General features: G+C 40.9%; 1 protein-coding gene across 1 annotated transcript in view; it reads right to left on the bottom strand.

Moving 5' to 3' along the window:
* Positions 1–506: 506 nt before the first annotated feature.
* Positions 507–27,054, bottom strand: part of LOC123758075 (allantoinase) — a 59,869-nt gene continuing 33,321 nt past the window's right edge. Inside the window, exons 4-13 of the mRNA XM_045742264.2 lie at positions 24,259–24,410; positions 22,379–22,485; positions 21,375–21,529; positions 16,241–16,283; positions 14,590–14,687; positions 13,643–13,828; positions 11,048–11,186; positions 9,517–9,689; positions 9,221–9,253; positions 507–3,447 (exon numbers count right to left, since the gene is read on the bottom strand). Of these exons, the coding sequence (XP_045598220.1) occupies positions 3,292–3,447; positions 9,221–9,253; positions 9,517–9,689; positions 11,048–11,186; positions 13,643–13,828; positions 14,590–14,687; positions 16,241–16,283; positions 21,375–21,529; positions 22,379–22,485; positions 24,259–24,410 (1,242 nt within the window). The 3' untranslated portion in view covers positions 507–3,291. The remainder of the gene's footprint in view (positions 3,448–9,220; positions 9,254–9,516; positions 9,690–11,047; positions 11,187–13,642; positions 13,829–14,589; positions 14,688–16,240; positions 16,284–21,374; positions 21,530–22,378; positions 22,486–24,258; positions 24,411–27,054) is intronic.

Genomic DNA, 27,054 nt, shown 5'->3' with positions numbered 1-27,054 from the left:
CAATCATTAACATCCAGCATATTGAGGATGGTTTGAATACTATCACGTAAAAGTATTAAAAAAAAGTTTGGTCACACTATATTTGCCACATATTTGTGTGTAATGCAGATGAAACTTACCGTAGTTATCCTGGATAACCCTTCTCCTCAGGCCGGCTCCTATCTCGGACATCTCACCACTCTGATGTCACAGGATTGCTGGGTATACTCCTGAGTGTCAAAGACCTCCAGAGTGATAAATACAATACGCGAAGCCCTTGTGGCTTGGTTCACTTGGAGTAGCTGGAGTAATATTACCTGGTTGCTACACTCCCTATTGTTATGTTACTAGATTAATATTTAAGCTCCACTTTTACTTTATTATAGACATGAGTAAACGGTGATTATACTGTTGACATGAATCTATTCATTAACTCGCCAGAATCCAACCGAGTTTTTGATGTAACCAGAAATTAGTTACCTTGACCCAGACTATTACTAATCAGGAAGAGGATACTAATAAACACATTGACTTTCTTAACTTTCTTAGTAAAGGATACACGAACACCAATAAGACTAGTCTTTAAAAATAAATGGAACAGAACAAATACGAAAATTATGCCCACGTATCCTAGTTGACACTTGCTCTAAATCGTATACCACTTTTAAATATATTTTGCTTATGGATTATCCAGAGCCATATAAACATACTACATATATAGTAATCAGTACTATGTAACTGTACTTGGTACATAATTATTTAGTTGTTGCTCTCTGATACACACTATTGAAACAAAATATGAATGAAATAAATGCAATAAGTTTATTGAGTAAATAACACAAGTGACACTAAAGTCACATCAACAAACAGCGGAATACCAAAATACACAACATAATTGGTTGTATTATAATGCCTTAATATCTACAAATATATCTAAGCCTAGCCTAACCAATCGTGAATTCACATTGCAATAAAATAATGAATAGTCAACCTATAACAATATATATATAGAGGCTGTTAAATGTAATTGTCTACCTTGAGCTTCTCCAAGAACTCTTAATTCACGGTGAGCAATATCATAATACCAACACAGACTACTGGGTTCCCCACTACAAAATCAGGTATCGTTACAAGTCCCCGTGGCGCAGTGGTAAAACACTCACCCGGCGCTTCACGAGCACTTTGATTGATTTGATTGTTGCCGCCGAAGGCGGCTAGTTTATTGTGCACCCCATACTCATCCTGTGAGCTATCGCGCAAAAGCATTACAGAGGGCACAAAAGGTCTTTATCAGACCTCATCTTAGATTATTACATAAACAATTTCGTCTATCCTTCACACCTTATAGATACAATGTCAGCTAGTTACAGAGAAAGTGCTATTACAAAAGCTACATATTTACAGTAAGTCATCGTACATTAATGGTAGGTTTTATCGCTAATACATAATAGTTTGACCAATGGGGATATTACAGAGTCATAGGGGAGCTTCTGTTTATTATTAGTCCTCACAATACACTACTTGTTTCTGAATCACTTTGCCTGGGTTCGTATCCTGGCCGGGTAGGATTGACCGGGCGCCAATCCTTAACTATAGCCTCTGTTCACACAAAGTGAATGGGCAACCGGTTGTTAAATGATTTGGCGAGTCGTATTCTGGGGAAAAATTAGGATAAGGACCTGCCCGAAACGCTAGTGCCGTTTACATTAAGGACCTTAGTGCTAGTGGCTTTAGAAGAATGTAAGAACTCTTGTACAAATAAAATAAATAAAATAAAATAAAAAAATCTCAGATTCTTCCATTGCTGCGACGGGGTCTTGACGCTCCTACACCGACCTTCACCATGTTAAACAAAGTTAAATTATCCTCCTGATAACGCTGTTCCAGAGGGAGGCATCTTAACATGATCCTTTAATAATTTGCTAACTCAGGTCCAAGTCTGTTTTAATAACCATTAGGGATGAGAAGATCTTTTCATTTGGGCCGGTCTCAGGGTGAAGTAATACCAACAACTGGCCAGCCGTCTTTGTTAAACACCTGGATATTTATCTACCCATTTGTGATGGTCTGAAGGCATATTACGGTTCCAATAATAGTCTATTTGTAAACTGGCAAATGAACCTTTGCCCCTAAACACACATTATCATCATGCTATAACTGCTATAAATCGTTGTTTTAATATGTAGTCTATGTTTAACTCGTTTTCTTAGAACGGGAGTGAAGTATTTGGTTTTCTGTAAATCACATTCTAAGGGATACTAATTTTTCAAATTTCTTACTTCACGTTTGAGAATGATATACCATATTAACGTAACGAAACCTAACCTAACCATGGATAAGGAGTAGATAATAACGCTAATTACGTAATGGTTTTGAAGTGATTACTTCTAGGGTACCTTCTCCCCAAGGACAGATTTTTCACTACGCAAATGAAATACTTTGCTGTTAATACCTTTCTTCTAATGGGACGACGGATTGTTGTGTGATGTAGTCTCAAACTCTGCCAAAGGGATTCTCTTCTTCGTGATGAAGCTGTAGCTTCTGGGCCAGTTCATCAGTAATACTACAACTGTTATTTGCAACCCGTGACCGCTGTCGCATCACCCTCTGATCTGTGTAGATCTACTTACGACTTTTCCAGGGGGCTCTTTTCTCCTTTGGATTAGCAATTCAGGTCCCAGTTGGCTTCACCTAATCATCTCTCCTCTCCTGAACAGTGCCGCTGGGACTCTGATATCTACTGTCAGAGCCTTTTATTTGATTTCAGTGACGCAATAAGGAGACAGGATAGAGCGCCATGCTTAGCTGTCACTGATAATCGATTACGACCGAGTGCACCCTAGGGCTCACATCTGCCAATGGAAGCATACATAGGGCCCCTTCTCGCTCTGACAGAACAGTCCTGCTATCTATGCTTTCAGTCAATCGCAGACCTTCACCTGCCTTATAAGTGGCAGAAATACTTCCTCAATGGAAAGTAGTTTAAAAATGCCTAGGAAAACTTCATTTTTGTAATCCTTTCAAATATAAGTTTTAATATAAAAAAATAATACATGGTTTTTAACCAAAAAAATGGTTCTATCATATTGAAAGATAGGTATTGACTTTTTCGCTATTCCCAGTATTGCTAAGATTATAGAGCAAGTATCCTCGTTAAGCATCAGTTCTCATTGCCACTACCATGAGTACTGTTGCCACGGAATATCAGCTCCCAGTAGTTTATTATTATTAGATAGGCGAGCAAGTATTATCTTGCAATGGATGTGCGAATCACTGACCACAAAATGGTATTTCATCATTATATAAAATTGTCTAGACGTTCAGACTTTTATTAAGCTTATCTGATGCAAAGACAAAAGTTCCAGTGGGCGTAGACGAGCAGAAGTTTCCGTGATCAAATATAACTTTCCCGCGTAGCACCGTTTTGTACACTTTACCTTTCAGAGTCTTGCCCATGTAGGGGGTTATCTATAAAACAAGAAGACAAAATATGGTATTAATTTTAACATCCATTCAAATTTAAAATGAAATGGCTGGAAATTAGTTATAATAAATAAATAATTAGCAGAGCATATGACAAGAATATTACTAGATAAAAATATACAAAACATCTAATATGTAAGGTAATAATTTGAAATGTCGAGGCTGTCCAGAGCTCGGTACTTGAATATATATTTGGGACCTGTAGCACAGTGGTCGGTGTGGTTGGTTCATAACCGAACACCTCCAGGATTGATTCCCGCGCGAATAGAGACGTTTGGGCACATTTCGTTTCGCCTGATGACTCTGTTCATCAAGCAGTAACTAGGAACCAGAGAGTTAGGCAACCCACAACAGAAACCCCAGAATAAATCTAAAGATGCTTTCACCCCCAACAACAAGAAACCCTTAGTCTCCTCAGAGTTTTGCTACCACGAGTTCAACCCCAAGCAGCATTATTCATTGCGGAACCGATTTTTTCGTGAAGAGTGCGGAATAGTGAATGATGTGTTTGTCACTCGATCAATCAAGTTAAGCACCGCTGGGTCTGACCAGCATCTGGAAAAGTTACCGTGTGCATAACCTCCTTTTTGCTTACCAAAGTAGGCCTAATAGCCATCCTTTCCCTAACTGAGAAGAGAAGACAGTGTTGACAACTTTTAAGAGAAACATCTAAAAGATTTTATTAGTGTTTAATACTTTTTACCTATGGAGCCTTAACAAATAAAGACCAGCATCACTGAAAGCGGGAGAAGCACAATGAACCAGATTAATTCGAAGCGTTTCAGTTTGTTGAAAGACAAGCGCTCGTCTTGAGCGGTACTTGAACATGTCATGTGGAACACCGTAGACTCTTACGTTGATGCCCACAGTGGAAAATCCAAATATTCCTATAAAACCTACAGGCTGCTGCAGTCAGTGTCAGGTTAAACAACTGGTTGACCTCCACACAAGCAGAACTAGCAGCATTACAACCAGCTACCAGTACATTAAAAAACAATGGGGAGGAGGAATAATATTTTGTGATTCAAAGTCTGCTCTTCAAGCAATCTAAAACTTCTCTTGGAAGATCGACAGCAAGAACTTCATACTCCCAATTATAGATGACCTAATTGCTGCACAGAGTAAAGGGTTTCGAATCTCCTTTGTATGGATACCTTTACACATAATTATAACCCATCATAATGAGACAGACATTGCAGCTAAATTAGTGTGAAACAAGGATGAAGTTGAATTAGCTCTTGGTATATATCTCTGCTGTCAAAACTGTATTGGTCCAAACACTCAGGTCTGATAGGAAAGAAATTACCGACTCCCAACGACCTGAAAGTACTAGTATAAAAAGCTATGATTTGTTCAGATCTGAAACCTATATCTATGGGCAGCACAAAACGTCCACTAGACTGTGCGACACAGTGGTTGCAAGGATCAGGTTGGGTTACCGTTACCTGTGGCAGGTGGCTGCAGGTGACGGGTCTCCCAATCCTGAGCACTCCAGTTGCAAACTCTGTGAGCAGGAACTACGGCATTATCTCCCGCACTACATCACTGAATGCCCAGTTATTAGACCTTTCAGACCAGTTGGCATGAGGTACCTGGAGCTTTGCAATTACTTTATTCACTCTCGTATTCTTGAAGATATCCTCACAGTGTACCCAAAATTTGCCAGTGCAGGCTACTAAATATATGGCCCTGTACGACTAACCATCCTGCGAGATGGGGACTTATTACCACTGCTGCCTTATTCACTCTTGTGTTGATATCCTCAAAATGCATCCGGAGTCTGCCAGTGCAGACTGCTTATCACATGCCTCTGTATGACTAACCATCCTGTGTGATGGGTATTTTTTAGCATCACCTGGTTAGCTTTTTTGACGCACTGTACTCCCCTTCATATAGTCTAGGGGTAACTGCACAAATGCAGATGTATCTAATGTGTTAAAAAAAAAGTAAGTTCTTGTGAAGATTATACCCTACAGACTAATGTTTCAAATTAGGTCCCACCTTGCTCCTAACCTGTATGGTTTCCTTCCCGGAAGCAGCACACAAACTTGCTTTGCTGAATAATTTATTAGACAGGGACCAAGCTCTCAGGCGGCATTTATTGACCTCCAAACTGCTTTTGATACATCAAACGGAGAAATAACCTTAAAACAACTAGCCTCTTTTGGAGTTAAGGGAAGACTGCTGACATGGCAGGGAGCCGGTCGGCCGAGCGGAAAGCACGCTGGACTTGTGATCCTGTGGTCCCGGGTTCGATCCCGGGCGCCGGCGAGAAACAATGGGCAGAGTTTCTTTCACCCTATGCCCCTGTTACCTAGCAGTAAAATAGGTACCTGGGTGTTAGTCAGCTGTCACGGGCTGCTTCCTGGAGGTGGAGGCCTGGTCGAGGACCGGGCCGCGGGGACACTAAAGCCCCGAAATCATCTCAAGATAACATCAAGATGGCTCAGGGGGTTACCTGAGAAATAGAACCGCTCGAGACCTTTTCAAGGAGGGTCAAAAGAAAACATTGTGTGCCCTTTGAGTTGGGTACACCCCAGGGCGGAGTACTTGGGCCAACATTGTTCAATGTTCTGATACAAAAATTAACAATTAATATTCCACCACTACCTGACGAAGCCGTCATCTGTTATGCCGACGACATATGCATTGTTGCAAGTACCCAAACTAGACTGCAAGCTCTACTTTATTCACTCGCTGCTAAGAACATTCAATGTAGTCTTCTTATATCTCTAATTAAATCCAGGGCTCTCCACCCCCCAAGTGAAAACTCATGTCCCTATAACTTTCAAGGTCAACAACAAGAACATTGAAACGTGTAGGCAGCACAAATACCTTGGAGTTGGAATCAACAGTGACATTGTAAACGATTTACACCGTAGGTTAAAAGAAAAACTTAAACCACAGAAAACACTCACTGGTAAGAATATTGGTATTAATATTAAATACGGTAGATTATTCTATGTAATGTTTGTTAGACCTCTCGTTGATTATAATGCTTTGCACTTAACTTCCCCGCCTCTGTGTTCGACAAACTAGAAGTAGTACAGAATGAAGCCACGAGGATAATTCTTGGTCCCCCAAGATGCACAAGAATCATCAACATGAGGGAGGAAATGATGCTTCCAACAATATTAGAGAGAATCATGCAAGTCAAAACGACCTTTTGCCTTAAAGTCATGAGAGACCCCTCATCTGCAATGCTCAGACAAATTATTCAGTGCTGTTAACACCTAATTGCCTGGAGCCGACATGCCGACTCACTCCTTTTATGATAAATGGCCGAGTAAAAATGCCTATAATCTCATCAAACTGAGCATTATTTGTAAATGCAATCTACCTGTCTTCGATATTCCTCTTTATCTGTGCCCCACCATTCAAGTATCACACACACCCGTCACCAAGAAAGGTAATGCGAATCTTGCTCTTCTCAAAGCTGTCACACTTGAAACAATTGCCTCCTACATCGAAAATTTAAGATCTCACGAGCACTGTGTCTACATTGACGGATCAGTCCAACCTTCTACTGGACGGACTGCAGCAGCATGTAGGTTTCATACAAATAATACTTGCACACAAGTATTATTCCTAATAATACTTGTGTTATTAGAACACACAAGTATTATATAACTGGGTCATTTATATGCGACTAGTTACCAGTACACTAAAGAATACTATGAGGAATAATTTTATGTGATTCAAAGTGTTTTTTTCAATCATTTGAAAACTTCTACAAAATTTTCAGAAAAACTTCACAAGAACAATTATCAATAACGTGATCGCTGCACAGAATAGTGTTAAGAATCTTTTGTACTAATACCATCTCTCTAATGTAACCAACCATATTGACAGAGACATTGCATCCAAATAAGCATGTAACAGGGATGAAGTTGAATTATACCTAGATATCCCCATCTTGACATTGTTCCAAACATTCAGGTCTAATAGGAGAGAAATTTGTGATTGCCAAAGGCCTGAAAGAACCAGCATAAAAATCTATTGTTCTATTATTTGTTCAGATCAGAAACCTATGTTTATGGACAGCACAAAACGACCACCAGACTGTGCGACACAGTGGTTGCCAGGATCAGGTTGGGTTACCGTTACCTGTGGCAGGTGGCTACAGGTGACGGATCTCCCAATCCTGATCACTCCAGGTGCAAATTCTGTGAACAGGAACTGGGTCATGATCTCTCTCACTACATTATTGAATGCTCTGTCATTTCACCCTTCAGTCTCCTGGCATGAGGTATCTGGAACTTTGCAAACATTTTATTAACACTCGTGTTCTTGGGGGACATCCTCATAATGCATCCTGTATGACTAACCATTCTGCAAGATAGGGGACATTTTTATTATCATTGCTGCTTTATTCACTCTCGTGTACTTGACTATTCCCTCGTAATGTGTCGAAAGTTTACTAGTACAACTGCTGATCACATGGCCCTGTGTGATAGTGACCACTTACCATCCTGTGTGATAGCGATTTTTTATCATGACGTAGTTAGCTCTGGACTACTCTGCAACCCTTCATATAGTCTACGACAGCTGCACACTGTACCCGATATGTTAAAAAAAAATGCTGAACGCACAAAGAAACCTTTTTGCTCAATACAAAATGCCAATGATGTCACTGAAGCCTTTATGCACTGTTTACTATCAATGTTTCCCTTATTGATTCCATTCTTCACTGAGATTACACACTACACTATATCCATAATGGTGATCAGTAAGAGTTAAACAAGAAGTCCTCTCCACAAACACCCTGATTGATTGATAATCAGCAGCGTAATCCAACACCATTGAGACCACCACGACTCTATGAACGTCTCCACAAAGTTGTTTGTTGGCTTTGTGGTCTATGATTCTCTCTAACATGGTCAATACCACTCGCTCGGATTGGTTCTTCCTCTCTCTTTGGTCAGGAACCTGAAGTTAAGACTGGCTTCCTTCATCTGCACTACCCGTGGCGTTCACAATGATTCAGGACTCCTGCGCTATTAAGACGACCACCTTGTGGCCAAACTGCCCCTTGAGGTTATCTTGAGATGATTTCGGGGTTTTTTTAGTGTCCCCGCGGCCCGGTCCTCGACCAGGCCTCCACCCCCAGGAAGCAGCCCGTGACAGCTGACTAACTCCCAGGTACCTATTTACTGCTAGGTAACAGGGGCATTCAGGGTGAAAGAAACTTTGCCCATTTGTTTCTGCCTCGTGCGGGAATCGAACCCGCGCCACAGAATTACGAGTCCTGCGCGCTATCCACCAGGCTACGAGGCCCCCCTTCATTTAACCGGAACACAACTTGATCATGTGACTTGACAACGCGAATGTCACACTCTAACCAGAGCTGGGATCTGATTAGCTGGCTCCTTCACCTGTGAAATGTATTGGTTGGTGCACCATGAGCCACCGCCTTACCTGCCGTACTCAAACAAAGGTTCCTGTCATCCTTTCTGACGTGGAGGTGACTTCAACTCTTCATCACCTCAACAGTCCATGAGATTTGACAATTATACTTGACGATCCATAACCAAAGTTAATTTTATCTAGAAGGTTCTTGCCTGGTTACTCCAGATTATTATTTCCACATTCTCTATTTTCAGTAAATGAAAAGTTGAGCCGTCAAATAGTCACAGAACACTTAATTTTAATACTGAACCTTCCCAAACCTCTAAAATCTATTTTTACATACGAACAACTCATTAAGGTAAATATCTTTATAAACGAAAAAGCATAAACATTTATAATAACTACTCACTTTATTTTTATGGTGGATGATGGATTCATCAATCTGGAAGAAATAAATGTATATATTAGTTAATCAACGAGCAATCCATTATATATATAACTTACTGAAAAGCAAGAGAGTTACATAGCCATTTCTAGCTGTAAGTATACAATATGTCCGTCCACGGGGGTAGATGGCGCATCCTCCTCATATTCCAACTGTTCCCACACACACACACACAAACACACACACACACACACACACACACACACGTCAACCGTAGAATACCAATACCAATAACGAGATGATAAACACCACCAGCCTACCGTATACGTCTCGGTGGGACTCCAGACAACAAAGTCAGCATCATAACCAAGGGCGAGGGCCCCCTTCCTGTGGTGCAGGCGGGCCTGGCTGGCTGGCCCCGCACACAGGTACCTCGCCACATCCTGCACCGTAAACCCACGAGCGCTGGCTTCAGTCCAAAAGAGGGAAAGACCTGCAAAAGGTAACAGTTAATTACACAGAAATCACAGCATCATGATGTATCACTTTGAAAATATTTAAGAGCCGTGATGAGGATTCAGACCTATGCGCTGGGTGTTCCCAGATGAACGCTCTAGTCTACTACGCCACGACATTGTGAAATAATTGCAACCTGGGGTACTACTGCACCCTCGAGGATCCCAAAGGCTTCCACTGAAGTCGAACCAGGGCTTCACACATTTCAATACACACTGTGTATTGAAATAGGGGCGTCAGATTTAGAATTACTTGACGACAGAGCCAGAGTGCATGTGAGGAATTGTGTGAAGCCCTGGTTCGGCTTCAGTGGAAGCCTCAGGAATCCTCGAGGGTGCAGTAGTACCCCAGGTTGCATTTATTTTACCATGTCGTGGCGTAGTCGACTAGAGCCTTCATCTGGGAACACCCAGCGCATGAGTTCGAATCCTCATCACGGCTCCTGTAGATTTTCTCAATATAGTTTATTAGTAGTACTATTATTACTGTATTTTAATGACGATGAGGTTGATGTAGTAGTAGTAGAATTAGTATCGGTATCAGTAGTATTATCATCATTAGTATTAGTAAGAGTTAATATATAAAGTCCATAACAAAATCTTAATTGTGAGTCCATAACAGTTAAGTTTATTCAAAGCACAGTTAGTTCCTGAAAGCAATTTACTTTATATAATACAATTAGTAAACATATTTTATGGAGTCTAAAATGTGCCGTGATGAGGGTTCGAACTTATGCACTGGGTGTTCCCAGATGCAAATTTAATCTGAAGAGCAACATGTATCTCTGGACTCCTAGCTGACCAAAATGATCCCACAACATAAAGGAATTAACCTTAAGAAATTAATCAATCAGTCCTTCAAAACACTGTCCACAGCGTACGTCAGACCAGGTTAAGAACACGCAGCTCCAGCATGGAACCCGTGCCTGGTAAATGAAGAACATTGAAGAGGTCCATCGATAAGAGATGAACTATGACAACTGGCCAAAAGAACTAAATTTAATGAGTGTAGAAGAGACCACTATTAAAGGTATTATGATCACGACATGAACGATATACCGAGGGTAATAGAAAACGTCGAATTAGAAAGACAGTCTTTATCCACGTGAGTCAAGACAGAACGAGAGAGCACAGGTGGAAATTGATGGAAGCACAGATGAAGTGGTGAACAAGCTGAACAAGTTTGAACCAGAGACGGTGGAAGCAACCACCACTCAACTTCAAGAGTGAGTATTAGAGAGTAGTGGAATGTTGGAAGGTATAAATGGTCCAGGTACGATAACTAGGATAAGCAGCTGTTTCTATCCACCTTCCCAACACACTAAAGTAAACTTACCAAACTGCAATGACGCTATTCCACCCCAAGCTTCCATGAAGTTCATCTTGCCAGGCTGTTTGAGGTCCGGTGTACAGGGCGAGTGATCACTCACAACCTGCTGGATAGTGCCGTCCCTTATGGCCTCCCAAAGCTCATTCTACAGAGAAAGTTAAAATTTACTCAGCAAGCACACGACGTTGCTTAAACGTGAAATTCATTGACATTCTGGTTGATAACACATTGTGAAATTGAGCGACATTAATACATTTGTTTACAATTAAAATAAAAGGAAGAGGACTAATATGCTAATATCATGTAAGATTCGTCACGTTTTCCTTTTCATGGTCGATATTTGAGGGGGAGCCCTACAAGGGTGTGCAGACCCATTCTCGCCTGGACGGAACACAGACCTGTGTGCAGATGGGCTGTGCATTATAGTATGACGAGACGGAATTGCTAGTATCTATTTCACCTTGCTCATATCTACAAAATTTTGTTGAAATTCTTAATGTATTGTTATTCTTAAGTTGCTTATAGACAATCCTAAGTTAAAGTCAACTCCTTCCTCGAAGACATACTTGGGTAACGTCAGCTCAATCATGCATTTGGAGGCCAACATGAGATGGACACAGTTACCATCATTAACAATGTTCTTGTATTTGTGTCTTGCTTCAGACACGAGCATGTTACAATTGTGTCTTAAATAGTTGAGCGTAATTAAGGATGATAATCACTTACAAACAATGAGTGAAGTTTGGAGACTTGTTCCCATTTGAGTGTAAGAAGTAAAGCAAATAGTTCGGTCTGAAAGTGGTTTATACGGACTCCCCACTCAAACTGTAGGCCCTCACCCATTGTCAGGACAACCTGCACTTCCAGCTGCACCCGTTGAGCGGTGTAGGGAACCAGTGTAGGTCTGAGCGCGTTAATGCTTTGTTGACAATCAGTATGGCTTAAGGCGTTGAGCTTTGCCTCAAGACGAAGCTTGGGCTGATCTCTAATTTGCTTCTTCGGTGGAAAGGAAGAGATTAAAATTGGAAAGTGGTTCATCTCCCACGGTGCAGGAAAGTGCAGTTGTTGTCTCTCTTAGTACAAATTGTAACATACATTCTGAGTGTGTTCAAAATGAATGACTAAAATAGGAACTAATGCTGACCTTCAATAAAGAAATTGTGGAGAGTATGTGCAAGGGTTAGGATGAGCTAGCCTAAGCATTTATGTACCAATAAAAATGCTTAGGCTAGCTCATCCTAACCATTGCATAAAATTCCAGTGATTTGTTGAGCATTTCTCCACAATGCTGACATTTCCTATCTTCTTCTGAAACCTTAAGTCTTTGCCAATCACATTGTCATCCATGCCAAGTGTAAATCTGTTCTTCTGCTGTGCCTTTTCCCAAAAATAAATGGTTCATAGATGGAGAAATCCTTGTAACATTGTAACGTAGAACCCAGTTCTTATTTTTCTTATAATTTACTACTGTTTAAATATTAAATTAAAGGAATGTAAAGCTATTAATAAAAATTAATTAATGACTTCTCTGAAAACTAAAAATTTATTTCTGGAACTAATTCACGTCTCACATCAACATCAATGTCATGAAAACAACAATATTCACCGTCTCGTATGTTGTGAGCTATGCGGCATCATCATCTTCCTTACCACACCACACACCTCACACACACACACCTCACACACACACACACCTCACACCTCACACACACACACCCACACCTCACACACCCACACCTCACACACCCACACCTCACACACACACACCTCACACACACACACCTCACACACACACACCTCACACACACACACCTCAAACACACACACCTCAAACACACACACCTCAAACACACACACCTCAAACACACACACCTCAAACACACACACCTCAAACACACACACCTCACACACACACACCTCACACACACACACCTCAAACACACACACCTCACACACACACCCTCAAACACACACACCCTCAAACACACACACCTCACACACACACACACCTCACACACACACACACCTCAAACACACACACCTCAAACACACACACCTCAAACACACACACCTCAAACACACACACCTCAAACACACACACCTCAAACACACACACCTCAAACACACACACCTCAAACACACACACCTCAAACACACACACCTCAAACACACACACCTCAAACACACACACCTCAAACACACACCTCAAACACACACACAAATATTTAACTAGATAATATATTTTATTTACTGAATGGGAGTAGAAAAGCAACAAGATATCACGGTGACTTGGGTTACCTAATTGATAATGAACATGGAAAGGAAAGGAAATTATGAGGAAAAAGCCTAAGAAAGTATGTGTAATTGACACTGAAAGTGATCTTTAGACAAGGAGCTGGGACACGAGGACAAGGATAAGTCACTGCTGGATAAGTCCAGTAGTGACTTATTATCTGGTTGGATTTCTGAGGATATCTGGACAATTAAAATTTTCTGAGGATATCTGGACAATTAATATATTTCACTAGTCAGATACCGCGAAAAACAGACTAAATTAACACATTTGTAATTTGAACATTAATATTCTTATCTATTTCTTACCCGATTGTGTGTATCTCTTATCGGTGGACAACACTTGAATTGTGTAGCGTTATCAGGGATGTGGTCATCAGAGAGTGAGAGGTAGTGGTGACACGTCTCCACACTGAGGGGGACACCTCGGGCCTGTGCCCTCCTGATCATGGGCAGAGTCTTGCTCGCTGACAGGTGGACAATGTGGCACCGGACCTGATCAAACACGAAAATGTTCCTGTTCAAAATAGTTTTTTTTTTATCCATATATTTTACAAGTTCTACAAGCTGAATGGAAGTTTAACTAATTTTGAATATCTATGTTTATTTGTCTCAGAGATAGCCAATTCCTCTTTTAAATGAAAGGTCGACAAACGAAACTTGAGAGAGTTCTTCTGAAGAATGATGATGATCTCTCTTTCGTGGCTGTATATTGGCTGCCAGACGAGGAATGGTGACCTTGAAGGGTTCCACCGTCACGGGACTCTTGAATATTCTCTCGCACTCTAATGAAGGAAATTCACATCGTAGTAGAAAAATAATCTCTGCACATGTTTGGGAGAGCTCTGTGATGCTGAAACAGAAGCTCCCGTCACAGCCAACTTAATGGATAATGGCACAGTCATTCTCCCGATACTGAAGCTGGCCGCAGAGAGCAACTTCAAGGGGTATGAATGCAGTTTTCATCCAATACTTGCCTAGATTGCTCTTGCTTGAGAGCTGAGAATACAAGAACATACTTACGTTCCACGCTGTGACAGGATGACGCCATCTCCAGTTTAGATGAACATGACAGGTAAGACAGGAAGCATCGGCCTTGAAAGTCTGGCTTGTGTTTCCAGAAATGACACACACATTCAGAAGCTATCTTCAGCACCAAGTGATATACCACCGAGAGATTCGAACTGTAGGAACTGCACTGCTGTACAATTCCCACAGCTCTACAATATATACTCAACTTAACGAAGCATACAGACCTTCAACTGTTCACAAAGACTGATGATCTGCTCTATGGCCACCTCCTCCATTTCCTGGGGTCGGGACTTGAGAAAGGTTTGGTAACATCCTAATCGGTCTGAAAATGAAGTCGCGTTTTAAAATACTATTCTAAACTACTCTTTATGCACTGATTTCAGGATAATTTGTAACAGGTGTAAGTAATTAATAAATTACTGTTGACCAAACCACACACTAGAAAGTGAAGGGACGACGACGTTTCGCTCCGTCCTGGACCATTCCCAAGTCGATTATGAATGGTCCAGGACGGACCGTAACGTCGTCCCTTCACTTTCTAGTGTGTGGTTTGGTCAACATATTTCAGCCCACGTTATTGTGACTCATCGTCTGCATAATATATTACTGTTCACTTAAAACAAAAATCTTATCTGGAAAGTTAACTGATGCTAAATAAAATCAACGCAACTGCATAAAAAAAATTGAGGAGAAAATATAATGTTTAGTGTTGTGTAATATATTGGAACATGAAGAAGCAACAATCGTCTGTCAGTGCTGACACTAATATTTGATCCACTATCTCCTGACAGCCTTCACTAATACTCTAGGTCAATCATTATGTCAACAGCCGACATTAATTCTCAGGATTTACACACATTTACATTGTTTGTCATTTACATTGTCAGCGTTAACACATACCGAAGATCAAATCATCTGTCAGATTTGACACTATTACTCAGAAACGATCATCATCTGTCAAACTCGCAGCTCATTTACAATAATCTCAAGAGACCATTTACAGTAACCTCACAGCCTATCAATATAAAATATGTCTTGTGTCGAGGGAGAGGGGGTCCCTGACGTCAAACACTGCAGGGTTACTGGTGAGTTAGAGGACGCCAACAAAGGAGCCAGGAAGGCCCCAGGCCACCCCCCTATGCTGGACCACTAAATATCACATTCACTCCAAACATCTACCACTTACACACACAGATCACACTAACGTGATGCATCAAAGGAACAAATCCACAAGGGCCGTGACGAGGATTCGAACCTGCGTCCGGGAGCATCCCAGACACTGCCTTAATCGACTGAGCTACGACAGGGTTAAAAAAAAAAAGAGTTAAACCGAAGTTCTACTGAACTTACTGGATCCCGTAGCCTCTCCGAGGCACAAACCAGCAGGTAATTATGGTGTGCATTCGAATCCTCGTCACGGCCCTTGTGGATTTGTTCATTTACAACTTACGGGCTACTCATGCCCATGCCCCCTCTTATGTGGTTTAATCTTCATCAATCATCGTTATGTTACCAAATTCCAACTTCACTCAATACCAGACTCGATCTTCATCAAGATCCATCTTATAATCCTTCCCTACATAATATTATTTCTGGAGGATGGGTTGGTTATACACCATGTGATTTATATAATGAGTCCTGTAGCACAGGTACTCTGTTCACAACCAAAGGACCAGGCTTCAATTCCCGGGCGGCCAGAAACGGTTGGGCACGTCTCACCTAATGCTTCTTCACCTAGCAGCAAAATAGGTACCCGCGAGTTGCATAATAAGGAAGGTGAGGTGATGGCCAAGTGTAACCACCCCACGCCTAAGTACCCACACTTCCTGCCCCCGACACCGGGCAATATTAACAAAATATTCACACCAGGATTACCTGCATCAGTAACAGTATTGCCAACGTCGCACTCAGCGTGGAACTGTTAAGATGGAAACAAAATACAAATTATGACAATACGACAAACAGAACATAAGAAAAATAAGGAAAATAAATAATAGGGAATGATAATGAGAGCGCGCCGAGCTGGAATGACTATATAGCACTTATAGGGTCATGACGGAGTGCTGGCTGGCCACTTGAACCATCAGCAACTGTGTGTCGACGACCAGCAAGAAGCGAGGTCGTCACTGTACTGCCCGTCCTCCTAAGGTTTCCCAGCGTCAAGAAACTGTCGTACTTAAGTGCCTTTATCCTAACCTACCAGAGGACCCAAAACAGAAAACGGGACAGTATATCAATTTTGCTACCCGCTACCATTTTCTATTACGACAGTTGTTGGCCTGAGGTAAAGTATACGTCAAAATGCGACTTATACTATTATGATATAGCATAATAGTATGCCAATATATTATTATGCTATTAGGAGGACAGGTTGCGCCAACTAGCCCAAGTGGTCAAGCTATACATGACAAGTGATCAAAACAAGTGCTACTGTAATCGATGATTAAACAAAAGGATATTCTAATTTAATCAAATAAATTCATAAAATAAACATTTAAAGGACGTTTGTCTTAACATAGATGCCAAATAAAACAAAATTTAAAACTATATACAAAAACAAAGTTCCCAGATGAATACACGTGTAAATCTTTTTTCTTAACGCACGAAGCTGCTCCACAAATTTCAAGTATACAAAAAACTTGGAGAGGCTCGCAGCAGGTATATGGAGGCCGCTGTTTGGTACTTTACCAGACAGTAAAACTTACTGTTGCCATCTACACTACACACAATCTTCATAACTATCTTTACTACAAACTGTCTTCAACCCTATTTACAGAACATACGACCATGCTCACTGTAACCATCTTCACTCTACATGAACATAATCAAAAATGTTGTTGCGGCCGCTCCTGTCCTCGGCAAAAGGACTCCGTTCCCATCCTCATTCCTATCCCGAAAACACTATTTTCGTCTTTATCCTCACCAGCATTATCACTATCACTACGACGTAAGTAATTACTCAATATAGCTCGTAAAATGTCAATATATCCTGTTTCTTCGTCACCGACTTCAATTATCAAAAGAAGGCACCAAGCCGGGAAGGCTATGTAACACAATCAGATGTGCGGGATAATCATAGGGGCGCTAAAAATAATTAAGGATGCCAATAGGAGAACAAAACCGCATGAGGCGAATGATATCAAAGGTATCCGATTCACCAAGAATTCTATCCTGGGGCACGTGACCCCAAGGGACGGTCGGGAAGCAAGATACGTTCGTCCTGAAAGTCAGGACATTCAACAAGGATATGAACGACTGTAAGAGGGACAACGCAGTTTGGACAGTAAGGAGCAGAGCAGCGCACCATTAAGTGCCCACGAGTTAAACGTGTATGGCCAATACACAACCTCGCCAGAACCGTTTCCCACCGCAGGTTACGGTGGAGGAAGGCCATGGGGATACACTACCCTTAAGAGCACACAGTTTGTTACCAGTAACAGAAGACAACGGACAAGGATTGAGCAATGAATAACTGGGAAGTCGGAATAAGGAACACCTTTACGGGAAATGGGACAAGTGCGGATAGCCTCCTTAGCAGCAGCAACCACACTCATTTAAGGACACACCAATAAGGCTGGGAGCCCAGCAAAACTTCACTGTCTTAAATCTACTGGAGATAAACATTCAATGTTGAATTTTGACTACCACAGGATGGACTGGATTAAAGGACCCCATAGCCAAGAGGGCACTACGAGAGTCAACTACAACAACAAAGGATGATTGACAGCGAGAAAGCAGTTGACGAAAAGCATACAAAATAGCATAAAGTTCTGCCGTCTCCGGAGGCGACGAGCATCCGACAGTGCATCTGCGAAGGGAACGGTACATAAGAACAAAGGTAACTGCAGAAGGCCTATTGGCCCATACGAGGCAGCTCCTATCTATAACCACCCAATCCCGCTCATACTTGTCCAACCCGCGCTTGAAACAATCGAGGGACACCATCTCCACCACGTTACGCGGCAATTGGTTCCACAAATCAACAACCCTGTTAATGAACCAGTATTTACCCAAGTCTTTCCTAAATCTAAACTTATCCAATTTATACCCATTGTTTCGTGTTCTGTCTTGTGTTGATATTTTTAATACCCTATTAATATCCCCCCTGTTATGTCCATTCATCCACTTGTAAACCTCTATCATGTCACCCCTAACTCTTTGCCTTTCCAGTGAATGCAACTTTAGCTTTGTTAATCTTTCTTCATATGAAAGATTTCTAATTTGGGGAATTAACTTAGTCATCCTACGTTGGACACGTTCAAGTGAATTTATATCCATTCTATAATACGGCGACCAAAACTGAACTGCATAATCTAAATGGGGCCTAACCAAAGCAAGATATAGCTTAAGAACCACACCAGGTGTCTTGTTACTAACGCTTCGATTAATAAATCCCAGTGTCCTATTCGCCTTATTACGAACATTCATGCATTGATCCTTTTGTTTTAAATTCTTACTAATCATAACTCCCAGATCCCTTTCGCAATCCGACTTCGCAATCTCAACACCATCTAGCTCGTATCTTGTAACTCTATCATCATTACCTAGCCTCAGAACTTTACATTTATCAGCATTAAACTGCATTTGCCAATCATTTGACCATTTCAAAACCCTATCTAGATCAACTTGAAGTGATAGCGAGTCCTCTTCCGAATTAATTTCCCTACTGATTTTCGTATCATCGGCAAATTTGCAAATGTTACTACTCAAACCTGAATCTAAATCATTTATATAAACAACAGAGGTCCCAGGACAGAGCCCTGAGGTACTCCACTAACAACATTATCCCACTCTGACTTAACACCATTTATACTAACTCTGTTTCCTTTGGAATAGCCATGCCCTAATCCAAGTTAATATAGCACCCCCAATACCATGAGCTTTTATTTTTTTAATTAGTCTTTCATGTGGCACTGTATCAAAAGCTTTGCTAAAGTCAAGGTACACAACATCACAATCCTTACCACTATCAACTGCCTCAACTATGCTGGAATAAAAAGTTAGCAAATTTGTTAAACATGAACGGCCATTCGGAAAGAAATATTATTGAATTTTAAATATTAATAAATTTTCATTTATGAAAAGTAGTGAATTAGACAACTTAATGCAAGTCTAGGATTCTGTAAATTAGATAGCTTTATAATTGGTAAAAGTTGTGATGGGTATAATATTATGTAAAAGTTAGAAAATTAGATTATTTTATTATCGAGGGAAAAAAAAGAAGGAAAGATAGTCGAGAAACCCTCCCCGTGTTACACCCTCACGACAACAACGGGCAGGAAAGGGAGGGGGAGAAAGGTTTACAAACAAAACAGTATATACAACTTTTTCCTGATTAGAGTAAACTAACCAGGATCTCATCAGTCTGGCCATTTTTCATTTTTTTTTTTTCCAAAATATTTGTGTTCATGAAACTAGTTTTGCTCCTTGTAATCCCTGTTTGATTCTACATATGCATCTGTTTTTGTTTTTTAATTCAAATAAAACCTATGTCTTGCATTAAAGAATTTTATGTGATCTCATAATTAACTGTTATGAGCCAGTTTTTTTATATCACTTCTTTGAAATCACTAAATTTGCTTCCTGTTTTCTGTTTCTGCTCAGTGGCTACTTGTTCCACGAAACAGTCATTTTCCCTTCTGTGATGAAAGACATCCCACTATCTGTGCACTATCACTGGCTTCAGTGGTGTTTGCTGGGCTTTCTCCATCCGTAGGTGTTGAGAAACTTGACATGGCATAATAGCGTGTTAGTTTTTGACATTTACAAATTTCGTCAGATAACTTTAACTTGAGTTTGCATTTTGGGTATCCACTCGAGTACTTTCGTGAACACGTATTCCTCTGGTAAAAAGGGTTAAAATATGAGCCAGGGCAGAAAAGCCAACTCTTCTGCTCTGGTTTTGGTGTGTTTCAACACAATATGAAGAACTACAGGCAGAGAAGACGTTGTTAGTTTAGCTTCAGCTATCAGAACAAAGAGTTCCAAGTAGCACGGGCTATGGTGAGCCCGTAGTGGACTTACCTGGCACAGGAGCGGGGCTGTAACTAGAGATGATGATGTTAATGCTACTGCTGCAGCATCAATGAGAAGATTGATTGAATCAGATTAAGCCACCCTAGAGGTGGCACGGCCATGAGTATCTCGAAATTTGTAGAGAAAACGTTGTTGTTTCAGATTTAGCTACTCAGAACAAAGTGTCCATGTAGCACGGGCTATGGTGAGCCCGTGCTGATTGATTGATGAAGATTAAGCCACCCAAAAGGTGGCACGGACATGAATAGCCCGTAAGTGGTGGCCCTTTTGAGCCATTACCAGTATCAAGAGCTGATACTGGAGATCTGTGGAGATGCAACTGCACCCTGCGTGACAGGAGATGTCTCCCGTGAGTGAGAGCCCGTGCTATATGGGCTTGGGATTATATGCCCAATTACACCTGACTAGACAAATATTCGTAAGCAAAAATATCGCTTAATGGAAGCAACATGAAGGCGAGGTGATTAAGTGAATATTAACTGGGCATGCCCTCATTCTTGGAATATACTACACATACCCTTATTCTTTACATAATATTATACCCATCACAACTTTTACCAATTATAAAGCTATCTAATTTACAGAATCCTAGACTTGCATTAAGTTGTCTAATTCACTACTTTTGATAAATGAAAATTTATTAATATTTAAAATTCAATAATATTTCTTTCCGTAAATGATTTACACTACAATTTTGCACAAATTACCCCAGTCAACTGAATGATTACAATCTCTGAAGTGAACAAATAATGCATTGGACTCTTGACCTGTTCTTATACTATATTTGGGTTCTTTAATTCTCTTGTCAAGATATTTACCCGTCTGACCAACTGGGAACTCTTTACAATCTTAACATGGAATTTTAAACACACATTCAGATGCGTCTATAAAATGCTACATTGAATTCATTAGTCAATCACATTTGTAATAATATGGACTAGCTTAGTCAAGAGGTAACAGTAATATGACATACCAGCAGAATAGACTGAGTGCCAACTAGTTCCTGGAGAGCTTTTGACACTTGCTCGAAAGTGACACTTGGAAACTCATCAACGCCGCTGTGAACAAGGAAACACTTGAACCCACAGATGCCGTGGTCAACCATCTTGCGGAGTTCACCGGCGTTACCTGTCGCAAGTTATGAGGTAAAGTAAGTATTTTAAGGAACTATTTAAGTAATATACTGCTATGAACTGTAAACAACAAAATAATAATGGAACAGAACGATTAGCGTGAAGAAATGGGGTGGTCCTTCCTGTGTGAGGCCAACTAGGAGGAGTGGAGGAGGAAGGCCCGAGCAACTGTGACAAAAATCTTGTAGAGTTTGGACATGGTGGAGGCTGGTAGCAGCGTCGAGATGGTGTTCGGGCTAGGCGGGTACAAGAAGGAAAGGAAGCGACTGATTAAAGTTGCTTCCTGCGGAAGGGCCGCCCTGAGGCTGGAGTCCGCGACCCAAGCCAAATATCAAAGGATCACCTCAGGCTGGCCGTTACTCATGTCTATAGTGACTTGATAACATACATTTTGTATGTACTGTATATAACTAACAAATATTACAATCATACATTGTTATGTATGAATTTTACATACAATTCTTTATAGAATAAACTATGTAGGGTATAATAATACAAATATCAAATACTATTCAAATTCCACCCAAATATTCAGATCAAACCATCAAGATGTTTCATGGTAAATGGCACATGTGAACTATTAAAGAAACATTAGCAAATGCTCTAGATAATTTGCATCCTCAAATAAAAATAAGCAAAGGCTAATTACATTGAGATAACTACCATGCAATTTCCTTCTAGTGTCATATCTAAATGAAATCGAATAAAATTTTGCTTAGATTTATGTCGTAATAAAAATTTATTAAAATTTATTTTTTTTATTAAATTTATTTTTATTAAATTAAAGTTTAAATTTAAAAGCACTTTTAGTGGAGAAGGAAGCTGCCATAAAGTGGTCCCTCACCAGGCACAACACCGCCCCAGAAGCCGACGTCGACCCAGCACTGACCCTCCGCCGCCGTCAGCTTCACTCTCCACGCCTCTAGTGTCGTCGTCGCTGGGATCGAGTTCCTGCAACACCACTCTGCGCTATATACAACTTAATATTACAGTACATGTTATATATTTATTACAAACTTCCACTACAATCTTAACCTGTGTGTGAGCGCCTCTGAACACGGTCACCACTAAACATGTCCGCTGTGCTGTACGTCTTCAATACACACGTGTGAGGGCGGTGAGGGGCTGCACCTGGAAGACCATCACCACCGTTGCTCACCTTCTCTTCGTAACCAGCTACGAAGTAACGAAGTAACTTCTCTTCGACCAGCTCCTAGGGAGCTGGTCGGCCGAGCGGACAGCACACTGGGCTTGATCCAGTGTGCTCCATCCCGGATTCGATCCCGGGCGCCGGCAAGAAACAATGGGCAGAGTTTCTTTCGACCTATGCCCCTGTTACCTAGCAGTAAATAGGTACCTGGGTGTTAGTCAGCTGTCACGGGCTGCTTCCTGGGGATGGAGACCTGGTCAAGGTGCGGGCCGCGGGAACACTAAAAAACAAAGCCCCGAAATCAACTCAAGATAACCTAACCCTACACCTAGATTTCCTCGCTACCTGTAACACTCGTCCTGTGGTGTTCCTAACTACACATGTGCAAGTCTTGCCCTCTGGTGTTCCTAGCTACTAATTTAGTAATTCAGATCCAGTGGAGTTTGAAGCTGCCTACAACAGGTCCTGTGGTGTGTTCCGAAATACCGTAAAACACGTAAAAAGTTTCCGAGTGTTCCTAGCTACCAGTAACACATTAGTCGAATACAAATATTATTTTAGCACAAGATACATCATAGAGATGGGCCTGCCAGAGTGTATACATGATAACTACACAAATAACATTACTACCGAAACAAAACTAAGTCAGATATTTCAATGTTTACCTCATCAGTTCTTCACAAGATAAATTTGTCCTGTCAAGTTTCCCTTTCCACAGTCCTTACGGTTAACAGTTAAATCTGTGACTAGTTAACCCTTACACTGCGACCTGCTGATAACTCCGTTAAACCAAATAGATAAATGTCTTAAGGGAGAGAAGACCCTTGCTAATTTCACGACTTCCTTTTAGTTCTATCGTAGATAAACTATTTCAGGTAGTAATTTATATAATACAACATTTTATGAGTGCACACTATAAACTAACAGGGGTCATAGCAACATACAACACACAATAAACTAACAGGGACCATACCAACACACAACACAACAAACTAACAGGGACCATAGCAACACAACAAACTAACAGGGACCATACCAACACACAACACAACAAACTAACAGGGACCATACCAACACAACAAACTAACAGGGACCATACCAACACACAACACAACAAACTAACAGGGACCATACCAACACAACAAACTAACAGGGACCATACCAACACACAACACAACAAACTAACAGGGACCATACCAACACACAACACAACAAACTAACAGGGACCATACCAACACACAACACAACAGGGACCATACCAACACAACACAACACAAACTAACAGGGACCATACCAACACAACACAACAAACTAACAGGGACCATACCAACACACAACACAACAGGGACCATACCAACACAACACAACACAAACTAACAGGGACCATAGCAACACACAACACAACAAACTAACAGGGACCATAGCAACACACAACACAACAAACTAACAGGGACCATAGCAACACACAACACAACAAACTAACAGGGACCATACCAACACACAACACAACAGGGACCATACCAACACAACACAAACTAACAGGGACCATAGCAACACATACAACACAAACTAACAGGGGCATGTCAACAATGGTGGTGATGCCCCCGGCGGCTGCTGCTCTGGTGGCGGAGTTGAAGCCTTCCCAGGCGGTCCGGCCGGGCTCGTTGACGTGCACGTGGGAGTCAACCACGCCAGGCATCAACACCAGATCCTCACAGTCCACAACCTGACAACATTGTTAACTAGCGTTATAAATATACCTTTCAATGTCGAGTCTAGTGTATGTCATATTAGGGTGTAGTACATAAGGTAATTATGTACATTTGATCTTTATCAATCAAAACATCTTAATGAAAATGATTGTACAATTTCCCATTTTTCAATTGCAAATTAGTGCGCTGTCATAGTCACAATTATTAATCTATATTTAATATAACGTCTGTATTAAACAGGTTGTAATATTATGAAGGCTACATACCTCTATATACACAAGTATACACTTTCACACACCTGTATTAGGACCAGTGTTGTCATTCTTTTATTTATTATTATATTCAACACATCTTTTTATTCCACAAAACTCTCCTCAAATTATGGGCTGTATAATACCCGTTTTATATCCCTGATACACAAACGGCACCCATCCCACACCTGTTTTTTGCCACTAATTCCTTCAAGGACACCCATCCCACACCTGCTTCAACCATGCCCTTTCCTAACACCTTTAAATCAGCGATGCTGGCCTTAAATCATTGCTTTTGGCATTATTCATTGTTAACGTTCATTCCTCCAAAAAAGTATACATTATTTCCAACCTGCCTGTCCTGTAGGCGCCTGACAGCTAGGTGGACAGCGCTTCGGATTTGGTGTCCTGAGGTTCCGGGTTCGATTCCCAGTGGAAGCGGAGACAAACGAGCAAAATGTTTCTTTCACCCCGACGCCCCTGTTACCTAGCAGTAAATAGGAATTAGACAGCTGCTACGGGCTGCTTCCTGGGGGGGGGTGTGACAAAACGGAGGCCTGGTCGAGGACCGGGCCGCGGGGACGCTAAGCCCCGAAATCATTTCAAGATAACCTGTCCTCAGGAAGGATGTACCCTCTACGTAATCACTTCAAAACCACTATGCAATTAGTGCTATTATCTACTCCCTATTTATGGTTAAGTTAAGGTTAGGCTAGGCTAGGCAAGGCTGGATCAGGATAGGTTAGGTTAGGTTAAAACAGGGTATTATTCTCAAATATGTGAAATTTGAAGTTAAAAAACTGAGTATCCCCTAGTATTTGACATTAAAGAAAACTATTGCCTTACAGCGTACCAAACTAAACAATTATACCACAGATACTTTATATTTTAAATCCTGGATTTATAATACAATATTTATAATATGAGAATATTATGTTTAAAACAAAGGTTCACGTGCCAGTTTACAAATATGTTATTATTGGAACCTTATTAAGTCTTCAGAGCATCACAAGTATCAAGATTGACATCCAGGTGCTGAGCCAGGGAGAGTGGCCAGGGAGAGTGGCCAGGGAGAGTGGCCAGGGAGAGTGGCCAGGGAGTGGGGCCAGGAAATATAATCACTTTACCACGAGAAAAGCCTGGTCGTTTCATATTCATTGCTCTTAACAAGACCCGTTAGTTTGTCTATTTTTAACGGCATTCATTGTAACTTAAATTACATCATCTTGCTTAAGGTATAAGTAAACCATTAGATTATCTTGAGGTTATCCCTGAAGTGGTTCACTGAATCAATGCCCTCCCAGCCCAGCCTCAGACCAAGCCTCCTGGTTGGTGGTCTAGTCACACTCAGGCTGCTAGAATCAGCTGCTTGTAGTCTGGTACAGTATATGAATAACAATCCCGTTGTACAGGTAACTTTTTGGAGGAGTTTATTACATTATTAAGTTCTCGTTCGAACACTTGAGGGAGTCGGCCAGTTAGGGCCCCTTATGTGTAGTCAGAAATGTAATGTAATGTTATTATCAAAAGATGGCATGATATCTATAGAGTGTTGAAAGTTTTGGGATTTTAATAGAACTGACTCTCAGAGTATCTATTGCACCTCTACTTTACAACGGGGATATTTTGCACTTTCTGCCATGCCTCCTGGTCTCGTGAAGTTATTTCCGCGTGCAGATTTGGAACCATCTTTAATATTTTCAAGTAAATTATTATCCAGCTTTTTCACCTGTTCTTTAAGTCACTAGTGAAAACAGTTTAAGATACACACAAATCACAATAGCGTGATATGCCAAATAGGAACCCCTCATCAAGGCCCTTGTGGATTTGTTCAGTTTTAAGATATTTTAAGCGGTCCTAGTAATGTGGTTGGTCGTCTTATTGAAAAAAATCAGGCAGTAAGAGTTCTCTACACCTTTTTCAGATCTAGATTTCTATAGCTTCCAATGGGGTTGTTAGTGTGCAACACTATTTGCACACTAACAATCCCATTATTGTTTCATATATGAAACTAATACTCCACCTTAGAGAGCACTAGTGTATCAAAAAGTACCATCGTTGGTGTAGCATCTCTTGTTTGAAAGGTTCTTGTTATCCAACCAGTTTTTTTCTTGCGGTTGGGACAGCACCTTTACTGTCTTCTCTGCAAACCAAGGTCTTCCGACATGATTACTCTCAAAACTTTGAAATTGTTTCTCTTTCCAGAGTGATTTGACTGCACGTTTATGTGGTTTCCGTTTTAATATTTTCGTTTTTACCATAACGGAGGAGCTGGAACTTGTATTCATTGAACATCATATTTTCTGTGGTCCATTGACATTCCCGATTTACATCAGTTTGGAGGTTTGCTGTGTCGTCTATATTGTTACTCATAAAAATCTTAGTGTCATTTGCATAGGATGATACT

Source organism: Procambarus clarkii, chromosome 22 (genome assembly GCF_040958095.1).
Source record: "Procambarus clarkii isolate CNS0578487 chromosome 22, FALCON_Pclarkii_2.0, whole genome shotgun sequence".
NCBI lineage: Eukaryota > Metazoa > Arthropoda > Malacostraca > Decapoda > Cambaridae > Procambarus > Procambarus clarkii.
Note: the sequence above shows the minus strand (reverse complement) of the source record. Positions and strands in the feature narration are given on the sequence as shown.